General features: G+C 50.7%; 1 protein-coding gene across 3 annotated transcripts in view; it reads left to right on the top strand.

Moving 5' to 3' along the window:
• DLGAP5 (DLG associated protein 5) overlaps positions 1-25,186 on the top strand; it is a 220,224-nt gene that overhangs the window by 108,582 nt on the left and 86,456 nt on the right. For all 3 annotated transcript variants that reach the window (XM_030214158.1, XM_030214159.1, XM_030214156.1), the window contains exon 13: positions 4,286-4,378. In XM_030214158.1, coding sequence (XP_030070018.1) covers positions 4,286-4,378 — 93 coding nt within the window. The remainder of the gene's footprint in view (positions 1-4,285; positions 4,379-25,186) is intronic.

Genomic DNA, 25,186 nt, shown 5'->3' with positions numbered 1-25,186 from the left:
GAATCCTGCCTGCGGCTCCCCAATGTCAGCCAGGAGGCAGAGGTCCACAATGATTGGAGCCCTGGTCCAGTCCTCTCCGCCGATAGGGGGACGGCTGTCCCAGTTCAGGGAGGAATGGGCCAGGGTGACTACAGACGAGTGGGTGCTGGGTATTATACGAGATAGCTACAAGCTGAAATTTGCTCATATTCTAGGAGACAGTTTTATCGAGTCTCCGTGCAAGTTGGCGATAAAGTGCACAGCGGTGAGGGCCACCTTGGCAGAATTACTTCGTCTGGAGGCAGTGGTGTCTGCCAGCGGATGAAGTGGGTCGAGGTCGCTACTCTATTTACTTTGTAGTACCAAAGAAAGGAGGAGCCTTCCGCCCAGTGTTAGATCTCAAGGCAGTCAACAAGGCCCTGGCTGTGCGTCACTTCAAGATGGAAACGCTTCGCTCGGTGCTGGCGGCAGTGCAGCCGGGAGAATTCTTGACATACCTCGATCTAAAGGAGGCCTACTTGCACATTCTCATCTGGCCCCCTCATCAGAGATTTCTACATTTTGCGGTGTTGGAGCAGCGTTTCCAGTTCAGAGCCATGCCTTTCGGGCTGGCTACGGCCCCTCGCACGTTCTCCAAGGTGATGGTGGTCGTTGCGGCTTGTCTGCGTACCAGAGGATTGCAAGTTCACCCTTATCTCGACGATTGGTTGATTCAAGCTCTGTCTTACGTAGAGTGTGTACAAGCAACTCGGGAGGTGATACATCTTCAGTCTCTTGGTTGGATGATAAATCTTCAAAAGAGTCATCTCGTCCCAACTCAAACATTGGAATACTTGGGAGTACGGCTGGATACCAGCCGAGGCAGAGTTTTTCTCCCGGAACAGCGACAGTTGAAATTGGAGGAGCAAGTTTCGTTAATTCTTCAGACTCCGGATCCAAGGGCCTGGGACTATGTCCAGGTCCTGGGCTCAATGGTGGCGACGCTAGAGGTCATTCCTCTCTACCCTCATCTCCCCTTACGTTCCTACCCGTATCATCCGCTCTCAAGACAAATCCCTCCTTTCAGTACCCTTCTCCACCACCGCCAACTCCAGGCTCTGCCCTTTCTGCCTCGCCTCACCCCATGCTTGGAATAAACTCCCTGAGCCCATACGCCAGGCCCCCTCCCTGCCCGTCTTTAAATCCTTGCTCAAAGCCCACATCTTCAATGTCGCCTTTGGCTCCTAACCACTATACCTCTATTCAGAAATATAGACTGCCCCAACTTGACATTTTGTTGTTTAGATTGTAAGCTCCTTTGAGCAGCAGGGACTGTCCTTCGTTGTTAAACTGTACAGCACTGGTTAACCCTAGTAGCGCTCTAGAAATGTTTAGTAGTAGTAGTAGAGGTCGTTCCATGGGCTCGGAGTCACATGCGCCCTTTGCAATGGCATCTTCTCAGCCACTGGTCTCCCCTGTCCGAGGACTACTCGATTCGACTGCCGTGGTCTCCGAAAGCTCGTTTTGCTCTCCGTTGGTGGCTCAAGTCGGAGAATTTGCTTCGGGGCATGCCTCTGGCCGCGCCAGAATGGCGTGTAGTGACGATGGATGGCAGTCTGTCGGGCTGGGGGGCTCACTGTCTCGGGCAGTCAGCTCAGGGGACTTGGACACTGTCTGAGTCGAAGTTACAGGTCAACCTCCTAGAACGTCGGGCTATTCGGCTGGCTCTTTTGGCGTTCAAGCTGTTGCTCAGAGACCAGCCAGTCCGAGTTCTCTGCGACAACGCGACGGCGGTGGCGTATGTCAATCGACACGGGGGGGGACACGAAGTGCTCCACTGGCAGAGGAAGCAGCGATGCTTTGTCATTGGGCGGAGAGCCGTCTAACACAGTTGTCGGCGGCTCACATTGCAGGAGTCCTAAATGTTCAGGCCAACTTTCTCAGTCTGAACCGCTTGGATGCCGGCGAGTGGTAGCTCTCCCCATCAGCCTTTCGTCAGATTTTGGATTGTTGGGGAACTTCGATGATCATCTGATGGCTCGCTTTTCCAACACCAAAAATGTCACGATTTTTCAACAGGGGCAAGAAGTACGAATCCGAAGGTCTAGACGCTCTTCTTCAGCCGTGGCCGCTGGAGCTTCTATATGTCTTTCCCCTGTGGCCGATGATCGGTCGTACAGTGGGCAGAATATCTCTGCATCCGGGGCCGGTGGTTCTGGTTGGACCGGATTGGCCCAGGCGTCCATGGTATGCGGATCTGATTCGTCTGCTGATTGACGACCCATTCCATCTATCTCATCTGCCGGATCTTCTGTTGCAGGGGTCCGGTAGTCATGAAAAATCACGCTCAGTTTGGGCTTACGGCCTGGCGTCTGAGGTGTAAAGGTTACCCGGAGGAAGTTATTGTCACAATGTTGCATGCGCGCAAGCGTTCTACTTCGGCTGTGTATGCCAGGGTCTGGAGAACGTTTGTTTCTTGGTGTTCCGTGGCTGGCATTTCTCTGCAGTCAGCCCCTCTAGGTCTATTTTAGCCTTTTTGCAACGGGATGGATAAGGAGTTGTCGCTTAGCACGTTAAAGGTTCAAGTTGCTGCTTTGACCTGCTTTTGGGGCAGTTTGGGGAAGCATTCCTTAGCCTCTCATCCAGATGTTGTTTGCTTTCTTTGCGGAGTAGGACATTTGAGACCTCTGGTTCCGGTGGTACCGGCGTGGCATTTGAACTTGGTACTTAGGGCATTGCAATGGCCTCCGTTTGAGCCCCTGAGTAAGTCATCTCTGAAGGATATCACGTTGAAGACCGTGTTTCTGGTAGCTATGGCTTCAGCTAGACGGGTGTCTGAGATTCAGGCACTCTCGTGCAGAGACCCTTTTCTCCGTTTTTCGGAAGCAGGGGTGTCGATTAGGACGGTTCCATCCTTTGTTCCTAAAGTAGTCATGCGTTTTCATGTTAACCAGGAGGTGGTGTTACCCTCTTTCAAGCGCGAGGATTATCTTGACAACTTTCGAACTCTGCGTTGTCTGGATGTTCGGAGGGCTCTAATAGCTTATCTGGAGGCGACTAATTCATTTCGGAAGTCAGATCTGTTTGTACTATTTGCCTCTAAGGCCACCATTGCTCGATGGCTTAAGGAGGCGATTTCTTCGGTGTACCTTTTGATGGGGAAGTCTTCTCCTCTTAATATTCAGGCACACTCCACGAGAGCTCAGGCGTCGTCGTTTGCAGAGTCTCGTCTCATTCCGTGGGAAGACATTTGTAAGGCAGTGACTTGTTCGTCTCTGCATACATTCGCGAAACATTATTGTCTTGATGTCGCAGCGCGTCGGGAGGCGATTTTCCGGGCTTCCGTGTTGGTGGCCGGAGTAGTACTGTCCCACCCTTGATGAGGATTGCTTTGGTACATCCCACAAGTCTCTGGATTGATCTGGGGACGCTATGGAAGGTAAAATTATGTCTTACCTGATAATTTTCTTTCCATTAGTCCCTCAGATCAATCCAGAGGCCCTCCCTGGTACTCGATTTCAGATAAGATCAGTATAATTCAGTTGGTTCTGTTCACGTTCTTGTTTGGTTTGAAAGGTTGCTGGGTTTAATGTGAATTTCAAGTTACATGTTATAATTTTTAGCAGCTCGGAGAATTCTCCCATGTTATGCTGCTGTTGTAGAGGCAGGAGACTGTTTATGGTTTCATTTCATACTGCTTTGGTATTGTGTATACTGAAGTTAGGATGGTTGCACATGCCCTCTAGAGGGAAACTTCTGAGTTCTCTCTATCTAACCTGCTAGAGGAGGGGCATAACCCACAAGTCTCTGGATTGATCTGAGGGACTAATGGAAAGAAAATTATCAGGTAATACATAATTTTACCTTTTGCTGTAGCCACAAACTGAAATTCTTTTGAATGCTTCTCCTGTGCCTTACTGTGTGCATTGAATTTTAGGACAATCACGTTGGTGGTGGTTTTTCTTTTTTTCCTTCCTAGACAAAAGCTTTCTGATTCATTCCCTAAAATGGTCTCATTTCACTGTCTGCTTTCCATGCTATTTTTATAGAAGTAAATAATCTCTGCATTATGATACATGCTTTGGTTTTATTTTTTTTATGGAAAGACCAGATTTGTAAGAATTTTTAAGTTGCTTGTTTGTCTTGCACAAGCTGTATTGGAAAGTGTAATGACATTTAAAGATGAAACACTTGAAAATTTTTGTGCTGGATTTAAATTTGGTGCAATTCAACAAATCTGGGTTTATAAAGAGTTAAACTTTTGAGTTATCATCTTGTTTGGTTCCAAGTGCATGGGGGGTATTAATTTGGGCCTCTTTTTAAACAGATAAATGATGTAGACAAAAAGTTTGACAACCTTATTAAACTTCAGGAAAACAACTGGCAATATAACATGACTCAAACCAGGAAAGTTATCAAGGTACGTATTATGTACTCTTATACCTACCTACCTAACATATAATTATTATAAGAGTTTTATTAAATGTATACTTTTACTTTGATATAGTTTTCTGAGCCAACCATCATTTTGTTTTCAGTTATATTGGATCATTTTCTTTGTATGTTAATATACCTTCGTTAATATTACTCTCTATATTTAAATCCACAGACACCATACATAAGCAAATTTAGGGAACCTTACTAATACAATAATTGGGGTACTTCTCACTGGTTAGGAAGTGTCACCACAATAGTAGCTGCAGTCTTCCCTAACTTGGTCTTGAGCACATTATCTCCACAGCAAGTGTGACCAACCCCCCATAGATGGCAATCCCAGTCCCAGATCCCCTAAATCATTAACAAATTACAGTTGTCGCCATGATCATCTTGCTTAATGGGTTCCAGACATTTAAAAATTTCTAAAATATTTTTGGTATAGTAAGTCTTACAATCAGGATGAACAGCCACAGAAGTTTTTCTGGTTATATGCTGTATGCAATAACAGTGGTCCAAACTTTTTTTTTAAACCCAATATGCTAACAAGTTCCTGGAGGAAAGTCCATAGTCTGTTATCAAGATAGATATGGGGGAAGCCACTACTTTCCCCAGGATTGGTAGCATGGAATGTTAATTGGGTTTCTGCCAGGTACTTGTGACCTGGTTTGGCCATTGTTGGAAGCAGAATACTGAGCCAGATGGATGGATGGCTGTTATATTCTGCATAGCAACTACCTCCCAAGTGCCCTTAGTCTTATTTTGCTTGCATTATCACCTGGATGCAATTGAACTTTCAAGCTTTTTAAGTGTGTGTGTTACCATAGAAGGTTTTCCTTTGTCGCTTCTGTTTCTATTCTTCTTTCTCCTATGCCTTTTGTTGAGGGGAGAAAAATATTGAAAGTTGCGTTCAGTCTGGCAGACAAGTTTTTAACTATGGCATTGGCAGTTTCAAAATGTCCTTGTTGGGAAAATGTCTAGTATGGACACCATTTTGTTATTGTCTGGGATTAGGGCATTATAGATCAAAATGTTTTTACTGTGCATATGTAGAGAGCATACTACTGTAGGTCTATAAAGTGGGATGTCTATTGGACCTCTGTAGAGGAGCTTCCAGATTGGAAGATAAGGTATGATGAGTGGCCCAGAAGACCCAACAGTCACATTAATTATCAATTCAAGATTAAATCAACAATGAACGTGATAATATTTGATCATGGTCCTTTGGTGTTTCTGGGACATGCTATGCTATATGATTTTTATATTCCACTAAGTTCAAAAGTGATTCTAAGCAGATTACAAACAAGTCCTTCAGGAGAAGGTAAAATTATGTATCATACCTGATAATTTTCTTTCCATTAATCATAGCTGATCAATCCATAGACTGGTGGGTTGTGTCCATCTACCAGCAGGTGGAGATAGAGAGCAATCCTTTTGCCTCCCTATATGTGGTCATGTGCTGCCGGAAACTCCTCAGTATGTCGATATCCAAGCTCCATCCGCAGGACTCAGCACTTAGAGAATTACACCCACAAAGGGACACTCTGCCCAGCTCACCACCGCCGAAACGGGGGAGGGGAATTAACCCAGCTCATCCCCACACAAGTGGGGGAGGGGAATCCGTCCAGCTCATCCCCGCGGAGCGGGGGAGGGACACCACACCCGCCGATGCGGGGGAATCTGGCTTATCCTGCAACCGCGGGAGGAGCTGACTGGCCCTAACACCGCCGAAGCGGGAGGGGTACAAAGCTGCCCTACTGCCGCACGAAGCGGGAGGGAGCGCCGGCAGAATTTAAGTCTCAATCCAGCCCCGTAAAACGGAGGGGAGAGGAATGCAGCAGCTCACTGTAACACAAATTCGTCTCAACTCTTGAAGAATTAATTGAAAAACTTGAACACAAAGTCCTCCTGAACAGGAACTGAAGACTAAACTTGAACCTGAAATGCAACCAGAATATAAACAGTACAGATATCTGGGAGGGGCTATGGATTGATCAGCTATGATTAATGGAAAGAAAATTATCAGGTATGATACATAATTTTACCTTCCATATCATCATGCTGATCAATCCATAGACTGGTGGGATGTACCGAAGCAGTACTCACCCAGGGCGGGACATTGAAATCCCTGACCGCAACACTGAAGCTCCAAACCGGGCCTCCGCCCGAGCAGCCACAGTCAAGCGGTAATGCCTGGAGAAGGTATGGGCCGAAGCCCAAGTTGCCACCTTGCAAATCTCTTCCAAGGAGACGGACTCGGCCTCTGCCATCGAGGCCGCCTGAGCTCTAGTGGAGTGAGCCTTCAGCTGGATAGGCGGCACCTTCCCCGCGGCCACATAAGCCGCTGCAATGGCTTCCTTGACCCATCTTGCCACTGTAGGCTTAGCAGCCTGCAGACCCTTACAAGGACCTGCAAACAGGACAAACAGATGATCCGATTTCCGGAAATCATTGGTCACTTCCAAGTATCTGATGATGACACGTCTCACATCCAGATATTTGAGAGCAGAGTATTCCTCTGGGTAGTCCTCCCTACGAAAGGAAGGGAGACAGAGCTGCTGATTCACATGGAAGCGAGAAACAATCTTGGGCAGGAAGGAAGGCACTGTGCGAATAGTCACTCCTGCCTCAGTGAACTGCAGAAAAGGCTCTCGACATGAGAGTGCCTGGAGCTCGGAAACTCTTCTGGCTGAAGTGATAGCCACCAAAAAGACTGCTTTCAACGTCAGGTCTTTCAGAGATGCCCTCGACAAGGGTTCAAAAGGCGGCTTCTGCAATGCTCTTAGCACCAGGTTGAGATTCCACGCAGGCACCACTGAGTGCAGAGGAGGGCGCAGGTGATTAACTCCCTTGAGAAAGCGCACCACATCTGGCTGCGAAGCCAGGGAAACACCCTTCAGGCGGCCCCTGAAGCAAGCCAGAGCCGCTACCTGGACTTTAAGGGAACTGAGCGACAGGCCTTTCTCCAGACCTTCTTGCAGGAACGCCAACACTGAAGAAATTGGAGCAGTGAAGGGAGAAAGTGAGCCTGCTTCACACCACGCTGCAAAGATACGCCAAACCCTGGCGTAAGCAGTAGAAGTAGAGCGCTTCCTCGCTCTCAGCATAGTGGCGATGACCTTGTCTGAGAAGCCCTTCTTTCTCAGACGCTGCCGCTCAATAGCCAGGCCGTAAGACCAAAGGGGGAGGGATCCTCCATCACCACGGGACCCTGATGTAACAGGCCCTGCTCCACTGGCAGCCGCAGAGGATCGTCGACTGAGAGCCTGATCAAGTCCGCATACCAGGGACGTCTGGGCCAATCCGGACCCACCAGGATTATCCGGCCCGGATGCTTTGCCACCCGGTCTAGCACCCTGCCCAACATGGGCCAGGGCGGGAACACATAGAGAAGCTCTTGTGTCGGCCACTGTTGGAGAAGAGCATCTACTCCCAGGGATCGAGGGTCCCGTCCTCTGCTGAAAAAGCGCGGCACTTGGCAATTGGCTGATGACGCCATCAGATCTAGGCTCGGCTGGCCCCAGCGCTTCGTGATGTCCAAGAACGCCTGAGCAGATAGCTGCCACTCTCCGGGCTCCAAGGTATGGCGACTGAGAAAGTCCGCCTTGACATTCATGACTCCGGCAATGTGGGCCGCTGACAGCTGTTCCAGGTTCGCTTCCGCCCACTGGCATAGATTCATGGCCTCCTTGGCTAGAGGGGCGCTCTTGGTACCTCCCTGGCAGTTAACATAGGCCACAGCCGTGGCATTGTCCGACAGGACCCGTACTGGCTTCAACGCCAGTACCGGGATGAACTCCAAAAGCGCCAACCGAATGGCTCTGAGTTCCAGGAGGTTGATAGACCACTTTGCCTCTGCAGGAGACCAGAGCCCCTGCGCTGTCCTTCCCAAGCAGTGGGCTCCCCAGCCCGACAAAGAGGCGTCCGTCGTGACGACAATCCACTCCGGGGTCACCAGAGGCATTCCCGCAGACAACTTGTCTGTCTGCATCCACCAGCTCAGCGCCTTGCGCACTGCTGGGTCCAAGGGAAGGCGCACAGCATAATCCTCCGACATCGGAGTCCAGCGCTGCAGCAGAGAGTGTTGTAGTGGTCTCATATGAGCCCTGGCCCAGGGCACTACTTCCATCGTGGCCGTCATAGAGCCCAACAGCTGCACATAGTCCCAAGCCCGAAGAGGAGAGGCTACTAGGAACTGGTCCACCTGAGCCTGAAGTTTGACAATCCGATTGTCTGGCAGGAACACTCTGCCCACTTGGGTGTCGAATCGAACTCCCAGATACTCCAGGGACTGAGTCGGGCGCAGCTGGCTCTTCTCCCAGTTGATGATCCATCCCAGGGAGCTCAAAAGAGCAACTACCCGGTCCACAGCTTTGCCGCACTCTGCATAAGAGGGGGCTCGGATCAACCAGTCGTCCAGATAAGGATGGACTTGTACTCCTTCCTTTCGCAGGAAGGCCGCGATGACCACCATTACTTTGGAAAAGGTCCGCGGAGCAGTAGCCAACCCGAAAGGGAGGGCTCTGAACTGGAAGTGTCGTCCCAGGACTGCAAAACGCAGAAAGCGTTGATGAGGAGGCCAGATGGGAATATGCAGGTACGCTTCCTTGATGTCCAAGGAAGCCAAGAACTCTCCTGCCTTCACTGCCGCTATAACAGAGCGGAGAGTCTCCATGCGAAAGTGCCGCACTTTCAAGGCCCAATTGACCCCTTTGAGGTCGAGGATAGGCCGGACAGAACCTCCTTTCTTTGGTACCACAAAGTAAATGGAGTAACGTCCCTTGCCAATCTGATTTTCTGGCACCGGAACGACCGCACCCAGGCGGATCAGGTTGTCCAAGGTCTGCTGCACTGCCACAGCTTTGACCGGAGACTTGCAGGGAGAGAGTACAAACCCGTCTCTTAAGGGTCGGCAGAACTCTAGCTTGTAGCCGTCTCTGATGACTTCCAGCACCCAAGCGTCTGAAGTTACTTTGGTCCACTCGCCCAGAAACGAGGACAGCCGTCCTCCAATCTGCACTGGGCCATGGACCAAGACCCCGTCATTGGGTACGAGACCCTGGGGGAGGACCGGAGGGCGTACCTCCGGGACGGCGGTCTCTGCGAAAGGAATGCTGCTTGGGGGAGCCCGACTTGCCCGGGCGGTACCGACGGGCTTCTTGAAACCGTCCTCTGGAGATCCCGGGGCGAGCACTGGCCCGAGCCCTGACCTCTGGTAACCTCTTGCCCTTAGACGTGCCGAGATCGGTCACGATTTTGTCCAGCTCGACCCCAAAGAGCAGCTTGCCTTTAAAAGGCAACTTAGCCAGGCGGGACTTAGAGGCGTGGTCCGCAGACCAATGTTTCAGCCAAAGCCACCGCCGCGCAGAGACTGTCTGAGCCATGCCTTTAGCCGAGGCTCTCAAGACATCATACAGTAAGTCTGCCAAATAAGCCAAGCCCGATTCCAGGGCCGGCCAGTCAGCCCTCAAGGAAGGATCCGAGGGGGAAGCGCGCTGCACCAACGTCAGGCACGCCCTGGCCACATAGGAGCCGCAAACTGAGGCCTGCAAACTTAAGGCAGCCGCCTCGAAGGATGACCTTAAAGCCGCTTCCAATCTTCTGTCTTGGGCGTCCTTTAGTGCCGTGCCACCTTCCACCGGCAACGCCGTTTTCTTAGTCACCGCAGTGATTAAAGAATCCACGGTAGGCCAAACAAAGGCCTCATGCTCACTTTCAGGCAAAGGATAGAGGCGGGACATAGCCCTAGCCACTTTGAGGCTTGCTTCCGGGACATCCCATTGAGCCGAAATTAAGGTGTGCATGGCATCATGCACGTGGAAGGTTCTAGGCGGGCGCTTCGTCCCCAGCATAATGGCGGAGCCAACAGGGGCTGAGGGAGAGATGTCCTCCGGAGAGGAAATCTTCAAAATGCTCATGGCCTGTATTAACAGGTTGGGCAAATCCTCTGAGCGAAAGATCCGTGCTGCAGAGGGGTCATCCGCTCCATCCGAGCGGGAATCCGTCTCCTCCAAGGAATCCCCAAAGGACCGTTGGGAGAACTCAGATACGCTGCCCTCATCTACATCAGAGGAAACAGCGTCCTCTAAGGCCTGGGCATCCACCCGAGGGCGTTTACTTCCGGGGGCCTCAACCCCTTTATCGGACAAGGGAGAAGGGGCAGCGTTTTGCATAAGAAAGGCCTGATGCAGCAGCAAAATAAACTCGGGGGAGAAACCCCCCAGACTGTGCACTTCAGCAGCTTGGGCCACAGCCCTAGACGCACCCTCAACCGGCGCTCGCAAGAGCAGGGGAGAACCATGCTGCGCATCCAAGATGGCGTCCGGCGCGACACTCCGCGAAGGAGCCGCGCGGGAAGAACGGCGCTTAACTTTAGCCGCTTTTTTGCCGTCGCCCAAATCAAGGGCGGCCATGGCATGAACGTCTCCCAGCTCAAGGGCGGCCCAAGAAGAAGCCGTCCGAGCAGAGTGGCCGGCCAAGATGGCGGAGGCGAGCAGCGGGGGATGGGCGTTTATGGCGGGAAAAACCGCCGCGCCGGAGGAAGACCCGGGACACTGACCGGCCTCCAAACTGACACCCAACAAGGGCGAATCAGATTTTAAAACCCCCGCATCCCCGCTAGAAGCGCACACGCGGTCCGGGGAGCGATTCTTCGCGCCCTCGCCCTCCGACGCCGTAGGCCATGTGGAGATCAATCGGGGAACCCCCTGCCCGCTATAAAAAGGTAAAAATTACCTGCTTCTCGCTCCGAGCTGTAACGACCTGGTGTCCCAGTGAGTAGCTGCAATAAACGTTTAAATAAACGTTGAAATAAACGCCCTTAAAGACGTTCAAAAATTTTTTTTTTTTTTTTTTTAACGGAGCCAGCGGGAGGGGGGAGAAAAGGAGGGACCTGGCGCCACCAGGTTTGCACTTGCTCAAGAAGAGCCCTCAACCCCAGGCACTCAACAAAAGCTAAAAATTAGGCTTGGAGGCCTAGCCAGAGCTGCTGCTGTGTGTGACCACCACCTGCTGAGATAGAGAACATACTGGGGAGTTTCCGGCAGCACATGACCACATATAGGGAGGCAAAAGGATTGCTCTCTATCTCCACCTGCTGGTAGATGGACACAACCCACCAGTCTATGGATTGATCAGCATGATGATATGGAATTTACAATTGCATATCTAATACATTGAAGCTAAAAAAAAAAATCTTATCAATTGCATATCTGAAACATGAATTACAGTTGTATATCTAATACATTAAAGTATCTTTCTGGAACTAACCCTACAGCCACCTAGAGGGTCTGTTCCCAGCACAGCTCAGGTCCGCCTGCACCTGCTGCTTGTGCTCTGCACTAGCACCCTCCTCCCACCGACTGGGTCACAACTGCCTCTGGGCGAGTCTCTTGCTTTCAAATTATCCCTAGTGATTTCTAGGTTACTGGAGGCCACATTCCCAGGGGTCCCATAGTTCCCAGAGAGCACCCACAGACCCAAACCACAAGCCACCAGGATTCTTAGTCCAGACAGAGCGAACAATTACATTTATTCTCATAAAGTATTGAACATTGAACTATAAAACAGATGGAGAAAACTGCACGCAATAACAGGTAACTAACAATCTAAACATTTTATCATTTAGCTCAATAGTAACTGAAATGTACAGGAAATATAGCTGCTCACCAGTTACAGAATATAACTGATCACAGGGTCTCAGCAGAGGTGTCTTTCCTACTCTGCTTCCAAACTGAGATTGACAAATTACCTCACAGGCGGGAAAAATAAAAAACAAATTCACTTCTGGTACAGCTTTAAAGAAAACAATCACAATCTTCTGGCCAACCAGGAGAAACACACATCGGCAAAAAAATACAATTCAGCCTCTGTTTCACCATACTTATCAAATACATTGAAACTAAAAAAACGCCTTTATCACGCTTCGAAAGTGCCAAACCCCTCCGAGAAAAACTGCACTGGCTCCCAATCAAAGAACGTATCATCTTCAAAGTCTGCACCTTTGTCCACAAAATTATCTACAGCGTAGTCCCAGGATGCATGACAGACCTCCATAGATCTGCCATCCAGAAACAGAATCCGGTCATCACGATCATACCTAAACTTTACATTACCCAAACTGCAAAGGACTTAAGTACAAAACAACTTAACGCATCCAGCTTCTCCTGTGTAAGCGCACAACTATGGAATGGACTCCCAAAAGCTGTAAAAACCATGACCATCTAAACTTCAGAAAATCACTAAAAAACAACCTCTTCAAAAAGGCTTACCCCAGCAATCCATCGTAAATCCCCACACCCAACAACACAGCACAAACGATGATCATACTGGACAATAGACAATTTTCATTCCCTTCGACCTTCACGGTGCCTGACACACACCTACCTCATTCGACCACAATACAACCTTGTATTTGTTATCAACCGAATGACGAATGCCTTTACGGTACTATGTAAGCCACATTGAGCCTGCAAATTCTCCTTCATGCTTATCCCCTAGTCTTTTCTTAAGCACCTTCTCTACACCATACCCCTCCCATTTCTTTTGCTTATTCCTATCTTTTTGCACCTTTCCATGTTCATCTCACTTATTCTTAAGGCCTTTTTATAGCTATGTTTACTACGGTTAGTAATATTCTCCTTACATGACTTTGTAATTATATTTACTTTGTAAGCCGCATTGAACCTGCTCTGTGTGGGAAAGCGCGGGATACAATGTATTAAATAATAGGTGGGAAAATGTGGGGTACAAATGTAACAAAATAAATAAATCCTTAAACAAAAAGACTTTAACGCTTTCCTGAAGAAATAATATTGTGGTGTTCTCTGAATTTCTAAAGGCAGTCTGACATAGATGTAGAAGTCCGCCTGGCTCTGTCCTTATGTTCCAACTACTGTAGTTGTTGTCAAAGCCCACTCCAGCCTTTCTGAATCTATCTTGTCATTTGCAGGACACAGACCTTAAAGGTCTTCCCGACACTGACCTCTTATTACAAATCACTGGAGTTTCTGGTGAATCTCTCTCCAGCAACCGTAGAAATAAAAGGTCCAAAAATTTCCACAAAAGTTCAACACAAGCGAGAAACAAGTGGAAACACAGTTTCAAGAGATCAAGCCAGGATAAGAGGTGAAATGCTCCAAAAAACTCATACTATACAATCCAGCCCAGCACATGCCTTAGTTGATAAAGCCAGAGTTGCCATCTAAGCATCACTTGAGGTGCAAACACGTATGCAACCCTTTAAGTTTTGATTTTTATACCATTCATTTTCTAATTAGAGAATCTTTGTGTTCGTCCCAAGCCTTTTTGAATTCTGCCACAGTTTTTTTTCTCCACCTACCTCAGGAGGGCATTCCAGGCATCAGCCACCTTCTCTGTGTGAAAGAATTTTCTGACATTACTCCTAAGTCTACCATCCCACAACCTCAATTCATGTCCTCTAGTTTTACCATTTCCTTTCTCTGGAAAATACTTGTTTCTATATTAATAACTTTCAATTATTTATTTTATTGGATTTTCAAATACATATCTCAATATCAGAGATAATAAGAAAACATTGAAAAATACAAATTCACATAATCATTATAGGAAAATATACGTCAGTCTTTCCCCAAAACAGGAAATCAAGAACCCAAGATATCCTATATAATAATTCTCCCCTCCAACGTTCTAATGTGCCTGGTACCGTGGCTCCCTCGGAGGTGGTCTGCTAGGCAGTTTAGAATGCACTGACGTCAGTGATGTCACTGACAGCTGATTCCAAGGCAAGGGGAGGAGTTTCCCTGCCTGGGAAACAGCTGTCAGTGCCCCCCCTTCGGCGCAACACCCAAGCCCCTGCCCTGCAAAACCGCGAGTCAGGCAGGGGGAGGAGTAGGGAAACATGCGGAGCGTGTTTCCCTACTCCTCCCCCTGCCTACCAATCAGCTCTCAGTGCCCCTACCCCCCCCCCTCGACGCATCACCCAAGATCCTCCCCCCCCCCCTCGGGCACATCAACTCCCTCGCCACCCGCAGCCGCCAATACTAACGCTGTCCAACCGCTGCTGCTTCTCCTGTGGAGCAGCAGCGACCGGTACAAGAAGAAAAAAGCCAAAAAAAGATTTTTAACCTGAAACACGGCTCCGTAGACAGCCATCTGGCATTGGCTGTCGTCACTGCAGCCGCTCCTCCTCTCCCCTCCACGTCACTGCCCCTGCAGGAAGACCCCAGAGGAGCGCAGCGACGTCAGAGGGGAGAGGAGGAGCAGCTGCAGAGATGACAGCCAATGCCAGATGGCTGTCTACGGAGCTGTGTTTCAGGTTTAAAATCTTTTTTTGGCTTTTTTCTTTTTGTACCAGCCGCTGCTGCTCAACAGGAGACGCAGCAGCGGCCGGACCGCGTTAGTATTGGCGGCTGCGGGTGGTGAGGGGGTTGATGTGCCCGAGGGGGGGGGGGGTAGGAGCTTGGGTGATGCGCTGGGGGGGGGGGGGTAGGGGATTGGGTGATGCGCCGAGGGGGGAGGGGAGGGTCGCTGGATATGGGTGGCTGGAGGGGGGCAGGGGGAGGGGAGGGTTGCTGGACATGGGTGGCTGCAGGGGGAGAGGAGGGTCACTGGACGTGGATGGCTGCGGGGGGGGGACAGGGAAGAGGGAGGTGGGGAGGGGGTCCTGAGACCAGATGGGTGGCTGCAGGGGAGACAGAAGGGACGCTGCAGGGGGAGAGGAGGGTCACTGGACATGGGTGGCTGCAGGGGGGGCAGGGCAGAGAGGTGGGTCGCTGGACATGGGTGGCTACAGGGGGGGCAAGGGGAAAGGAGAGGAGGGTCGTTGGACATGGGTGGCTGCAGGGGGGCAGGGGAGAGGAGGGTCGCTGGACATGGGTAGCTGCAGGTGGAGAGGAAGGTTGCTGGACATGGGTGGCTGCAGGGGAGAGAGGAGGGCCGCTGCACATGCGTGGCTGCAGGGGCAGAGGAGGGTTGGTGGGGAGGGGGTCCTGAGACCAGATGAGTGGCTGCAGGGGAGATAGGAAGGACGCTGCGGGGGGGGGAGATTACCTTGCTAGCGCCCGTTTCATTGCCTACCGAAACGGGCCTTTTATACTAGTAAGAAATAATTTTTCAAAAGAAAAATTATACAGATAGATGTTCCCTCCAATTATTGTCTCTAACCTGTCATTCATATTCAAAAATTAGTTATGACATTCAATTCCTCCTAACTTTTAGCTGCTTTGGGTCTAAAAATTTAAATTGTTTACCCTCATACAATATAAAATATAAACAAGGAAAACATACTACAAAATTGGCTCCTAAGGCTAACACTCTAGGCTGTAAGGCCAAGAAAGCCTTACGCCTCAGCTGTGTTTTGAAAGATCAGGAAATATGCACACTTTTCAACCCCCAAAAAAGCGTCTCCAAATGTCTAAAAGAAAGTTTCAAAACTGCATTTCGATCAGGTTCCAAGGCAAAAGTAACCAACATAGTTGTTCTCTATGTAATCGCATCCAAAGAGGTTTCCAAAAAGGTGAGTTTCATATTGTCCACTTCTTGCTTATGAGAAGGATGTTCTGTAGATCTTCCTGAGCTCCAAATATATTGAGCTTGTGTAATAGGAGGTAATGACTCTCCAGCCATCCCCAGGACCTCAATTGAATATTTCTTTACCATGTCTATAGCAGAAATCAAAGGTGACCTTGAAGTTGAAGAATCTCAAATTGTCTTCTAACTTGGTTTTCTAGGTATTCTAAACGTCGATGTAAAACATTCTTGTCCTTTAATTGAGGCAAACTCTAAATTCTCCAAGGTCTGTATTCTGGTCTCCAAACATTCAACCTTTCGAGGACTGCTGAGCAGTTACCTGAGCTTTAATCAAGACCGTGTCAGAAATAACCTTGTCTTTAGAATTCCCACTTATCACAATCATTAAGGAAGAATGCATGTCATAAGTAATATCCTAAAGTGACTCTAAAGTCACTACGGCTGGTTTAATTATCCCCCGAGATGGTAAAGGTGAGGGAGATTGACTTCCCATCTGAGAGAGTACTCACAATTCCAGAAGGCAATATCTTCAATGCTGAATCAATAATAGCCTCTCGCTCAGAATCCAAGATCTCCTTTGCTGACGATACCTTCCCTCCTTGTACACCTGGTTCCAAAGCCTTAGCTTCCAAGGCTGCAAGAGTATCGGCAGCACTCTCTCTCCGCTGCTGCAGTGGGGCCGTGCGCTTGGCAGAGCTCAAGGACCCCCCGTTCACACTGCTGCTAACTGACACCAAAGCGTCCGGGCAGAAGGAGACGAGGTCTTCAGAAGGACCACAGAAGCTCCAAAAGAGTCCAGCGTTGTCTGCCTTATCGCTGGAACTGTTAGGGGTCGAGGGAAACTCCCTAACCTTCCCCCTCCGCTTGCCCATCGAACACCACGGGCTGGGAGACACTCCAAGGTGAACAAGCTGGAACCTTCAGAGGAGCGACTGCAGGTGCATCTGCCTAAATTGCCATCTTGGATCCTCCACCTTTCAAGTATTTAAACATCTGTATTATATTTCCCCTGTCCCTCCTATCCTCTAGGGTATATATGTTCAGGTCTTCCAGTCTCTTCTCATGGGTCTTTTGGCGCAAGCCCCATATTTTTGTCGCCTTCCTCTGGGCTGCTTCAAGTCTTCTTACATTTTTAGCAAGGTACGGCCTCCAAAACTGAACGCAGTACTCCAGGTGGGAGCCTTGCCAACTACCTGTACAGGGGCATTCACACCTGCTTCATTATACCTTGCGCTATACAGCTTAGCATCCTTCTGGCTACAGCCACTAACTGTCACACTGTTTCATTGCCTTCAAGTACTATCACCCCAAGATCCCTCTCTCTGTGTATATCAGCCTCTCACTGCCTACGTCTCTCTTGATTTCTACTCCATAAGTGCACCACTTTGCACTTCTTTGCATTGAATTTTAATTGCCAAACATTAGACCATTCTTCTGACTTTTGCAAATCCTTTCTCATGTTTTCCATTCCCTCTGGGGTGTGCATGCTGTTACAAATCTTGGTATCCTCCGCAAAAAGGCAAACGTTACCTTCTAACCCTTCTGCAATGTCGCTCACAAACAATTGAACAGAATCGGCCCTAGCACCAATCCATGAGGCACTCCACTACTCACCTTACCTTCCTCCAAGTGAACTCCATTAACCACCACCCTCTGATGTCAGTCATCCAATTCCTAATCCAGATCACCACTTTAGGTCCTAACTAACCTGTCACGTTTATTCAAGAGCCTCCTATAAAGAACTGTGTCAAATGCTTTGCTCAAATCTAAGTAGATTTCTACATCTAGCGCACATCCTCGATCCAATTCTGTGGTCACCCAATCAAAGACCAGATTCATTTGGCAAAATTTACCTTTGGTAAAACCATTTTTCCGAGGACAAGCAGGCTGCTTGTTCTCACAACTGGGGTTGACATCCACGGCAGCCCCCACCAACCGTAACAAAACTTTGCGGGCGGTCCCGCACGCAGGGTACTTCCACCGCGCATGCGCGGCCGTCTTCCCGCCCGTGCGCAACCGTTCACGCTCAGTCTTTTATTTTCCGCGCTGGAGAGAGCCGCGTTCGTCTCTCTCTCTGTCAGCCCCGGAAACCAGATCGTGCTTTCGCCGCGAATTTTCTCTTTTTTCGTTGTTCTCCGTTTTTTTTTCTATTTAGTTTCTTTTAAAAAAAAAAAAAACAAACGCTGAACTTTGTTTTTCCCTCGTCTCTAAGCGGGGGCGTCGCGTTGCGGCCTAGTGGCCGCGCGGTCGATTTATTTTCGAGGTGTGAATTTTACCGCCACCATCGACGACTTTAACTTCGCCGACGCGATTTTTCCGTCTGTCCTTGAAGGTCTCGAGTGGATTTAAAAAGTGTGGTCGGTGCGGCCGGCATATCTCGCAGACCGACACTCACGCTTGGTGCCTCCAGTGCCTCGGGCCAGAGCACGTTACCAAGACATGTCTCGGTCTCCGGAAACGGACACAGGTAGCGAGGCAAGTTCTTCGGGACCGTCTTTTTGGAACTTGCGCCGGCCGCTCGACTTCGACGGCATCGGTATCGACGGCCGGTTCCTCGGTACCGGTATCGATGTCCACGAAATCGGCACCGACGGCATCGACCCCAGGAGCACAGGTCCTGTTGGCCCACCGGCTCTCCGGAGACGGCAGGGGTGAGAGGCCGCGTGGGCAATCGGCCCTGGTCACTCCCTCTACCCAGGGCCCTCGGGACCGAACCCTGTCGGACCCGATCCCTCGAGGCAGAGGAGGATCTACTTCCTCCTCGTCGGTACCACCGAGCGCCGATGACGGGCACCGCAAGAAGGCGAAGAAGCACCGTAATCGGTCGCCCACGACGCATCCGGCTCCTGGCGCCAGGGATGAGTCGACGCCGAGGAAGCGGCAGCGTCGAGAGGAGAGGTCCCCCTCTGTAGTAGAGGTACCGCTGCGGCAGGGTGCCAGCACTTCGGTGCAGTCTCCTGGACCCGAACAGCTTCCTGCACCGACACCTCTACCGGCCCCCTCGCCTTTCCCGACAGCGGGCCTGGACGAGTGCCTCCGAGCCATCCTTCCGGGCATCCTGGAAGGGCTGATGTGCCGAGGCCGCCGACACCGCTTGCGGCGCCTGTCTCGACTACCACGCAGGTGGAGTCGACGTCGATGGAGGGAGCTTCATCCCAGCCGGCGCGGGAGTCCACCGCTCGACGACGCCACCGAGGTCTCGGTGCCTCGACATCGAGCCGGGCCCGGTTGAGGACTGAGCTGCAGGAGCTCATGTCCGACACCGAGGAAGAGGCCTCGTGGGGGGAGGAGGGAGGACCCCAGATATTTCTCCTCAGAGGAGTCTGTGGGCCTTCCCTCCGACCCCACTCCTTCACCAGAGAGAAAGCTCTCGCCACCTGAGAGTCTCTCCTTTGCCTCCTTCGTTAGGGACATGTCTATTTGCATTCCCTTTCCCGTGGTCTCTGTGGATGAGCCGAGGGCTGAGATGCTCGAGGTCCTCGACTATCCATCACCACCTAGAGAGTCCTCCACGGTGCGGTTGCATAATGTCCTCAAGGAGACACTGCTTCGGAACTGGTCGAGACCATTATCTAATCCCACCATCCCCAAGAAAGCAGAGTCCCAATACAGAATCCACTCGGACCCAGAGTTAATGCGGCCCCAACTGCCTCATGACTCGGCGGTCGTGGACTCTGCTCTCAAGAGAGCACGGAGTTCGAGGGATACTGCTTCAGGGCCCCCGGGGCGGGAGTCTCGCACTCTGGACTCGTTTGGGAGGAAGGCCTACCAATCTTCCATGCTCGTGACCCGCATCCAGTCTTACCAGCTCTACACGAGCATCCACATGCGGAATAATGTGAAGCAACTGGTGGACCTGGTCGACAAGCTCCCTCCGGAGCAGTCCAGGCCTTTTCAGGAGGTGGTCAGGCAGCTGAAGGCGTGCAGAAAGTTCCTGTCCTGGGGTATATATGACACCTGTGACGTGGCATCTCGTGCTGCGGCCCAAGGTATAGTGATGCGCAGGCTCTCATGGCTGCGTGCCTCTGACCTGGACAACCGCACCCAGCAGAGACTGGCCGACGTCCCTTGCCGGGGGGATAATATTTTTGGCGAGAAGGTCGAGCAGTTGGTGGACCAACTACATCAGCGGGAAACCGCCCTCGACAAGCTCTCCCACCCGGTGCCTTCAGCATCCACCTCAGCAGGTGGACGTTTTTCCCGGGCCAGGCAGGCTGCGCCCTACGCCTACAACAAGCGTAGGTACACCCAGCCGGCCCGAAGGCCTCACCAGGCACAGGGACAGTCCCAGCGCGCTCGTTCCCGTCAACAGCGTGCGCCTAAGCAGCCCCCTGCGCCTCCACAGCAAAAGCCGGGGACGGGCTTTTGACTGGATCCATGGGAACATAGCCGCCATCAAAGTGTCCGTACCGGACGATCTGCCAGTCGGAGGGAGGTTAAAACTTTTTCACCAAAGGTGGCCTCTTATAACCTCCGACCAGTGGGTTCTCCAAATAGTGCGGTGCGGATACGCCCTGAATTTGGCCTTCCCTCCACCAAATTGTCCTCTGGGAGCTCAATCCTTCAGCTCCCAGCACAAGCGAGTACTTGAAGAGGAACTCTCCGCCCTTCTCAGCGCCAATGCGGTCGAGCCCGTGCCACCCGGGCAGGTAGGGCAGGGATTCTATTCCAGGTACTTTCTTGTGGAAAAGAAAACAGGGGGGATGCGCCCCATCCTAGACCTGAGAGGCCTGAACAAATTCCTGGTCAAAGAAAAGTTCAGGATGCTTTCCTTGGGCACCCTTCTGCCAATGATTCAGAAAAACGATTGGCTAGGTTCCCTGGATTTAAAGGACGCATACACTCACATCCCGATACTGCCAGCTCACAGGCAGTATCTCAGATTCCATCTGGGCACACGGCATTTTCAGTATTGTGTGCTGCCTTTTGTGCTCGCCTCTGACCCACGGGTGTTCACCAAGTGCCTCGTGGTGGTTGCGGCGTATCTACGCAAGCTGGGAGTGCACGTGCTCCCATATCTCGACGATTGGCTGGTCAAGAACACCTCGGAGGCAGGAGCTCTCTCCGGTCCATGCAGTGCACTATTCACCTCCTGGAGCTGCTGGGGTTTGTGATAAATTACCCAAAGTCCCATCTCCAGCCAGTCCAATCTCTGGAATTCATAGGAGCGCTGCTGAATTCTCAGACTACTCAGGCCTTCCTTCCCGAAGCGAGGGCCAACAACCTCCTGTCCCTGGCTTCCCAGACCAGAGCGTCTCAGCAGATCACAGCTCGGCAGATGTTGAGACTCCTAGGTCATATGGCCTCCACAGTTCATGTGACTCTCATGGCTCGTCTTCACATGAGATCTGCTCAATGGACCCTAGCTTCCCAGTGGTGCCAAGCCACCGGGAATCTAGAGGATGTCATCCGCCTCTCCACCAGTTGCCGCACTTCACTGCTCTGGTGGACCATTCGGACCAATTTGACCTTGGGACGCCCATTCCAAATTCCACAGCCCAGTAAAGTGCTGACGACGGATGCGTCTCTCCTGGGGTAGGGAGCTCATTTCGATGGGCTTCACACCCAAGGACTGTGGTCCCTCCAGGAAAAAGATCTTCAGATCAACCTCCTGGTGCTCCGAGCGGTCTGGAACGCACTGAAGGCTTTCAGAGATCGGCTGTCCTGTCAAATTATCCAAATTCGGACAGACAATCAGGTTGCAATGTATTACATCAACAAGCAGGGGGGCACTGGATCTCGCCCCCTGTGTCAGGAAGCCGTCGGGATGTGGCGTTGGGCTTGCCAGTTCGGCATGCTCCTCCAAGCCACATACCTGGCAGGTGTAAACAACAGTCTGGCCGACAGACTGAGCAGAGTCATGCAACCGCACGAGTGGTCGCTCCATTCCAGAGTGGTACGCAAGATCTTCCGAGAGTGGGGCACCCCCTCGGTGGACCTTTTCGCCTCTCAGACCAACCACAAGCTGCCTCTGTTCTGTTCCAGACTACAGGCACACGGCAGACTAGCGTCGGATGCCTTTCTCCTCCATTGGGGGACCGGCCTCCTGTATGCTTATCCTTCCATACCTTTGGTGGGGAAGACCTTACTGAAGCTCAAGCAAGACCACAGCACCATGATTCTGATAGGGCCTATTTGGCCCCGTCAGATCTGGTTCCCTCTTCTTCTGGAGTTGTCCTCCGAAGAACCGTGGAGATTGGAGTTTTTTCCGACTCTCATCTCGCAGAACGACGGAGCACTGCTGCACCCCAACCTTCAGTCTCTGGCTCTCACGGCCTGGATGTTGAGGGCGTAGACTTCGCTTCGTTGGGTCTGTCTGAGGGTGTCTCCCGTGTCTTGCTTGCCTCTAGGAAGGATTTCACTAAAAAGAGTTACTTTTTCAAGTGGAGGAGGTTTGTCGTTTGGTGTGAGAGCAAGGCCCTAGAACCTCGTTCTTGCCCTGCACAGAACCTGCTTGAATACCTTCTGCACTTATCAGAGTCTGGTCTCAAGACCAACTCAGTAAGGAATCACCTTAGTGCAATTAGTGCTTACCATTATCGTGTAGAGGGTAAAGCCATCTCTGGAGAGCCTTTAGTCGTTCGATTCATGAGAGGCTTGCTTTTGTCAAAGCCCCCTGTCAAGCCTCCTGCAGTGTCATGGGATCTCAACGTCGTCCTCACCCAGCTGATGAAACCTCCTTTTGAGCCACTGAATTCATGCCATCTGAAGTTCTTGACCTGGAAGGTCATTTTCTTGGTGGCAGTTACTTCAGCTCGTAGGGTCAGTGAGCTCCAAGCCCTAGTAGCTCATGCTCCGTATACTGAATTTCATCACAACAGAGTAGTCCTCCGCACTCACCCTAAGTTCCTGCCAAAGGTGGTGTCGGAGTTCCATCTTAACCAGTCAATTGTCTTGCCAACATTCTTTCCCAGACCGCATACTCGCCCTGCTGAACGTCAGTTGCACACATTGGACTGCAAGCGAGCGTTGGCCTTCTATTTGGAGCGGACACAGCCCCACAGACAGTCCGCCCAATTGTTTGTTTCTTTCGACCCCAATAGGAAAGGGGTCGCTGTCGGGAAACGCACCATCTCCAATTGGCTAGCAGATTGCATTTCCTTCACTTACGCCCAGGCTGGGCTGACTCTTGAGGGTCATGTCACGGCTCATAGTGTCAGAGCCATGGCAGCGTCGGTGGCCCACTTGAAGTCAGCCACTATTGAAGAGATTTGCAAGGCTGCGACGTGGTCATCTGTCCACACATTCACATCACATTACTGCCTCCAGCAGGATACCCGACGCGACAGTCGGTTCGGGCAGTCGGTGCTGCAGTATCTGTTTGGGGTTTAAATCCAACTCCACCCTCCAGGACCCGAATTTATTCTGGTCAGGCTGCACTCTCAGTTAGTTGTTCTTCGTAGGTCAATTTCTGTTATACCCTCGCCGTTGCGAGGTTCAATTGACATGGGTTCTTGTTTTGAGTGAGCCTGAGAGCTAGGGATACCCCAGTCGTGAGAACAAGCAGCCTGCTTGTCCTCGGAGAAAGCGAATGATACATACCTGTAGCAGGTGTTCTCCGAGGACAGCAGGCTGATTGTTCTCACCTACCTACCCTCCCTCCTCCCCTTTGGAGTTGCGTTTTTGATCATTTTTGCTTGTCATTCAACTGAGCGGGAACGGTCGTGCACGGGCGGGAAGACGGCTGCGCATGCGCGGTGGGCGTACCCTGCGTGCGGGACCGCCCACGAAGTTTTGTTCCGGTTGGTGGGGGCTGCCATGGACGTCAACCCCAGTCATGAGAACAATCAGCCTGCTGTCCTCGGAGAACACCTGCTACAGGTATGTATCATTCGCTTTACTTGGGCCTTGTAACTTATTGGATTCTTATCCTTCAGCATTGCTTGCCTTACTAAGTGATGCTTACAGGCCTGTAGTTTCCAGCTGCTTCTTTGTTACTGCTTTTGTGAAGAGGGACCATATCTGCTATTCTCCAAGCCCATGGAACCTCCCCCGTCTCCAAGGATTTACTAAATCTTTAAGAGGCCCTAAAGAACCTCTCTCAGCTCCCTCAGTATCCTGGGATGGATCCTGTCCTGTGTCATAGCTATGTCCATCTTCAGATTTTCAAGTTCATAAATACTTTTTTCTGTGAATAGTACTATTATTGCTCTATTCTGATACGTACTTTTGCAAGTTAATCATAGTCCTTCCCCAGGACTTTCTTCCATGAACACAGAGCACAAGTATTTGTTTAGCACATTTGCTTTTTCCTCATTATCCATATAGCAGTTTGCAGCATATTTTAGTCTCTCAATTCCATTTTTAGTCTCCCTCCTTTTTACTAATATACCTGAAAAAATTCTTGTTGTCCCTCCTTGCATTACATTTCTAGCCATTTGCTCTTCCGCTTGTGCTTTTGCCAGACAGATGTGTCTCTTAGCGTCTTTCAGTTTCATTCCGTATTCTTTTCTCTGTTCCTCTTCTTGAGTTTTTCTGTTTTTCATGAACACCAACTGTTTAGCCTTCATTTTCTCTGCCACTTGCTTGGAGAATCATATTAGTTTTTTCTCTTCTTTTTATTTACTGCCCTTATATAAAGGTTTGTAGCCATATTTATAGCTCTTTTCAGCCTGGACCGTTGCCCGTGGTCGGGCTGTGGGGAGTCTGAGGGATCTAGCAGACCCTCGGGGATAGATGATCCAGAGGAGGGTGCCTGTTTGTCACTGGATTTGGATGATCCCATTGCGGTCCGAATTTTCCACCGCGACGAGCTGCCAGCTCTCATTACTGACGCCTTGCAGGCCCTCTCGATCGATGATCCTGCTGAAGGCAATGCCTCCTCTGTTAATCTTAGGATGGTGAGTAATAAGCCTATTTAGGCCTTTCCTATGCATGACTTCATCCAAGAGCTTATTTCTGCTCAATGGTCTGACCCTGATGGGCCTTTGAAAGTGGCCAGGGCTATGGGTCAGCTTTATCCTCTGCGTGAGGAGCACTCGGACCCTTTGGGGATGCCTAAAGTGGGTGCATTGGTCACGGTGGTGACAAAAAAGACCACTCTCCCAGTAGAGGGAGGAGTCTCTTTGAAAGGCATGCAGGACTGGCGGCTGGAGTCGGCGGTGAAGCGGTCCTTTGAAATTGCAGGCCTTGCCTTGAGGGCATCTATTTGCAGTTCCTATTCAGCCCGGGCATGTCTTTCCTGGCTACAGCAGCTGATGGTGTGGGTCCCCTTTCTGAGGTTGTTCCGTGGATAGAGTCGGCCCTGTCATTTTTGGCTGACGCCCTATGTGATCTGGTCAGA

This window comes from Microcaecilia unicolor, chromosome 9 (genome assembly GCF_901765095.1).
Source record: "Microcaecilia unicolor chromosome 9, aMicUni1.1, whole genome shotgun sequence".
NCBI lineage: Eukaryota > Metazoa > Chordata > Amphibia > Gymnophiona > Siphonopidae > Microcaecilia > Microcaecilia unicolor.
Note: the sequence above shows the minus strand (reverse complement) of the source record. Positions and strands in the feature narration are given on the sequence as shown.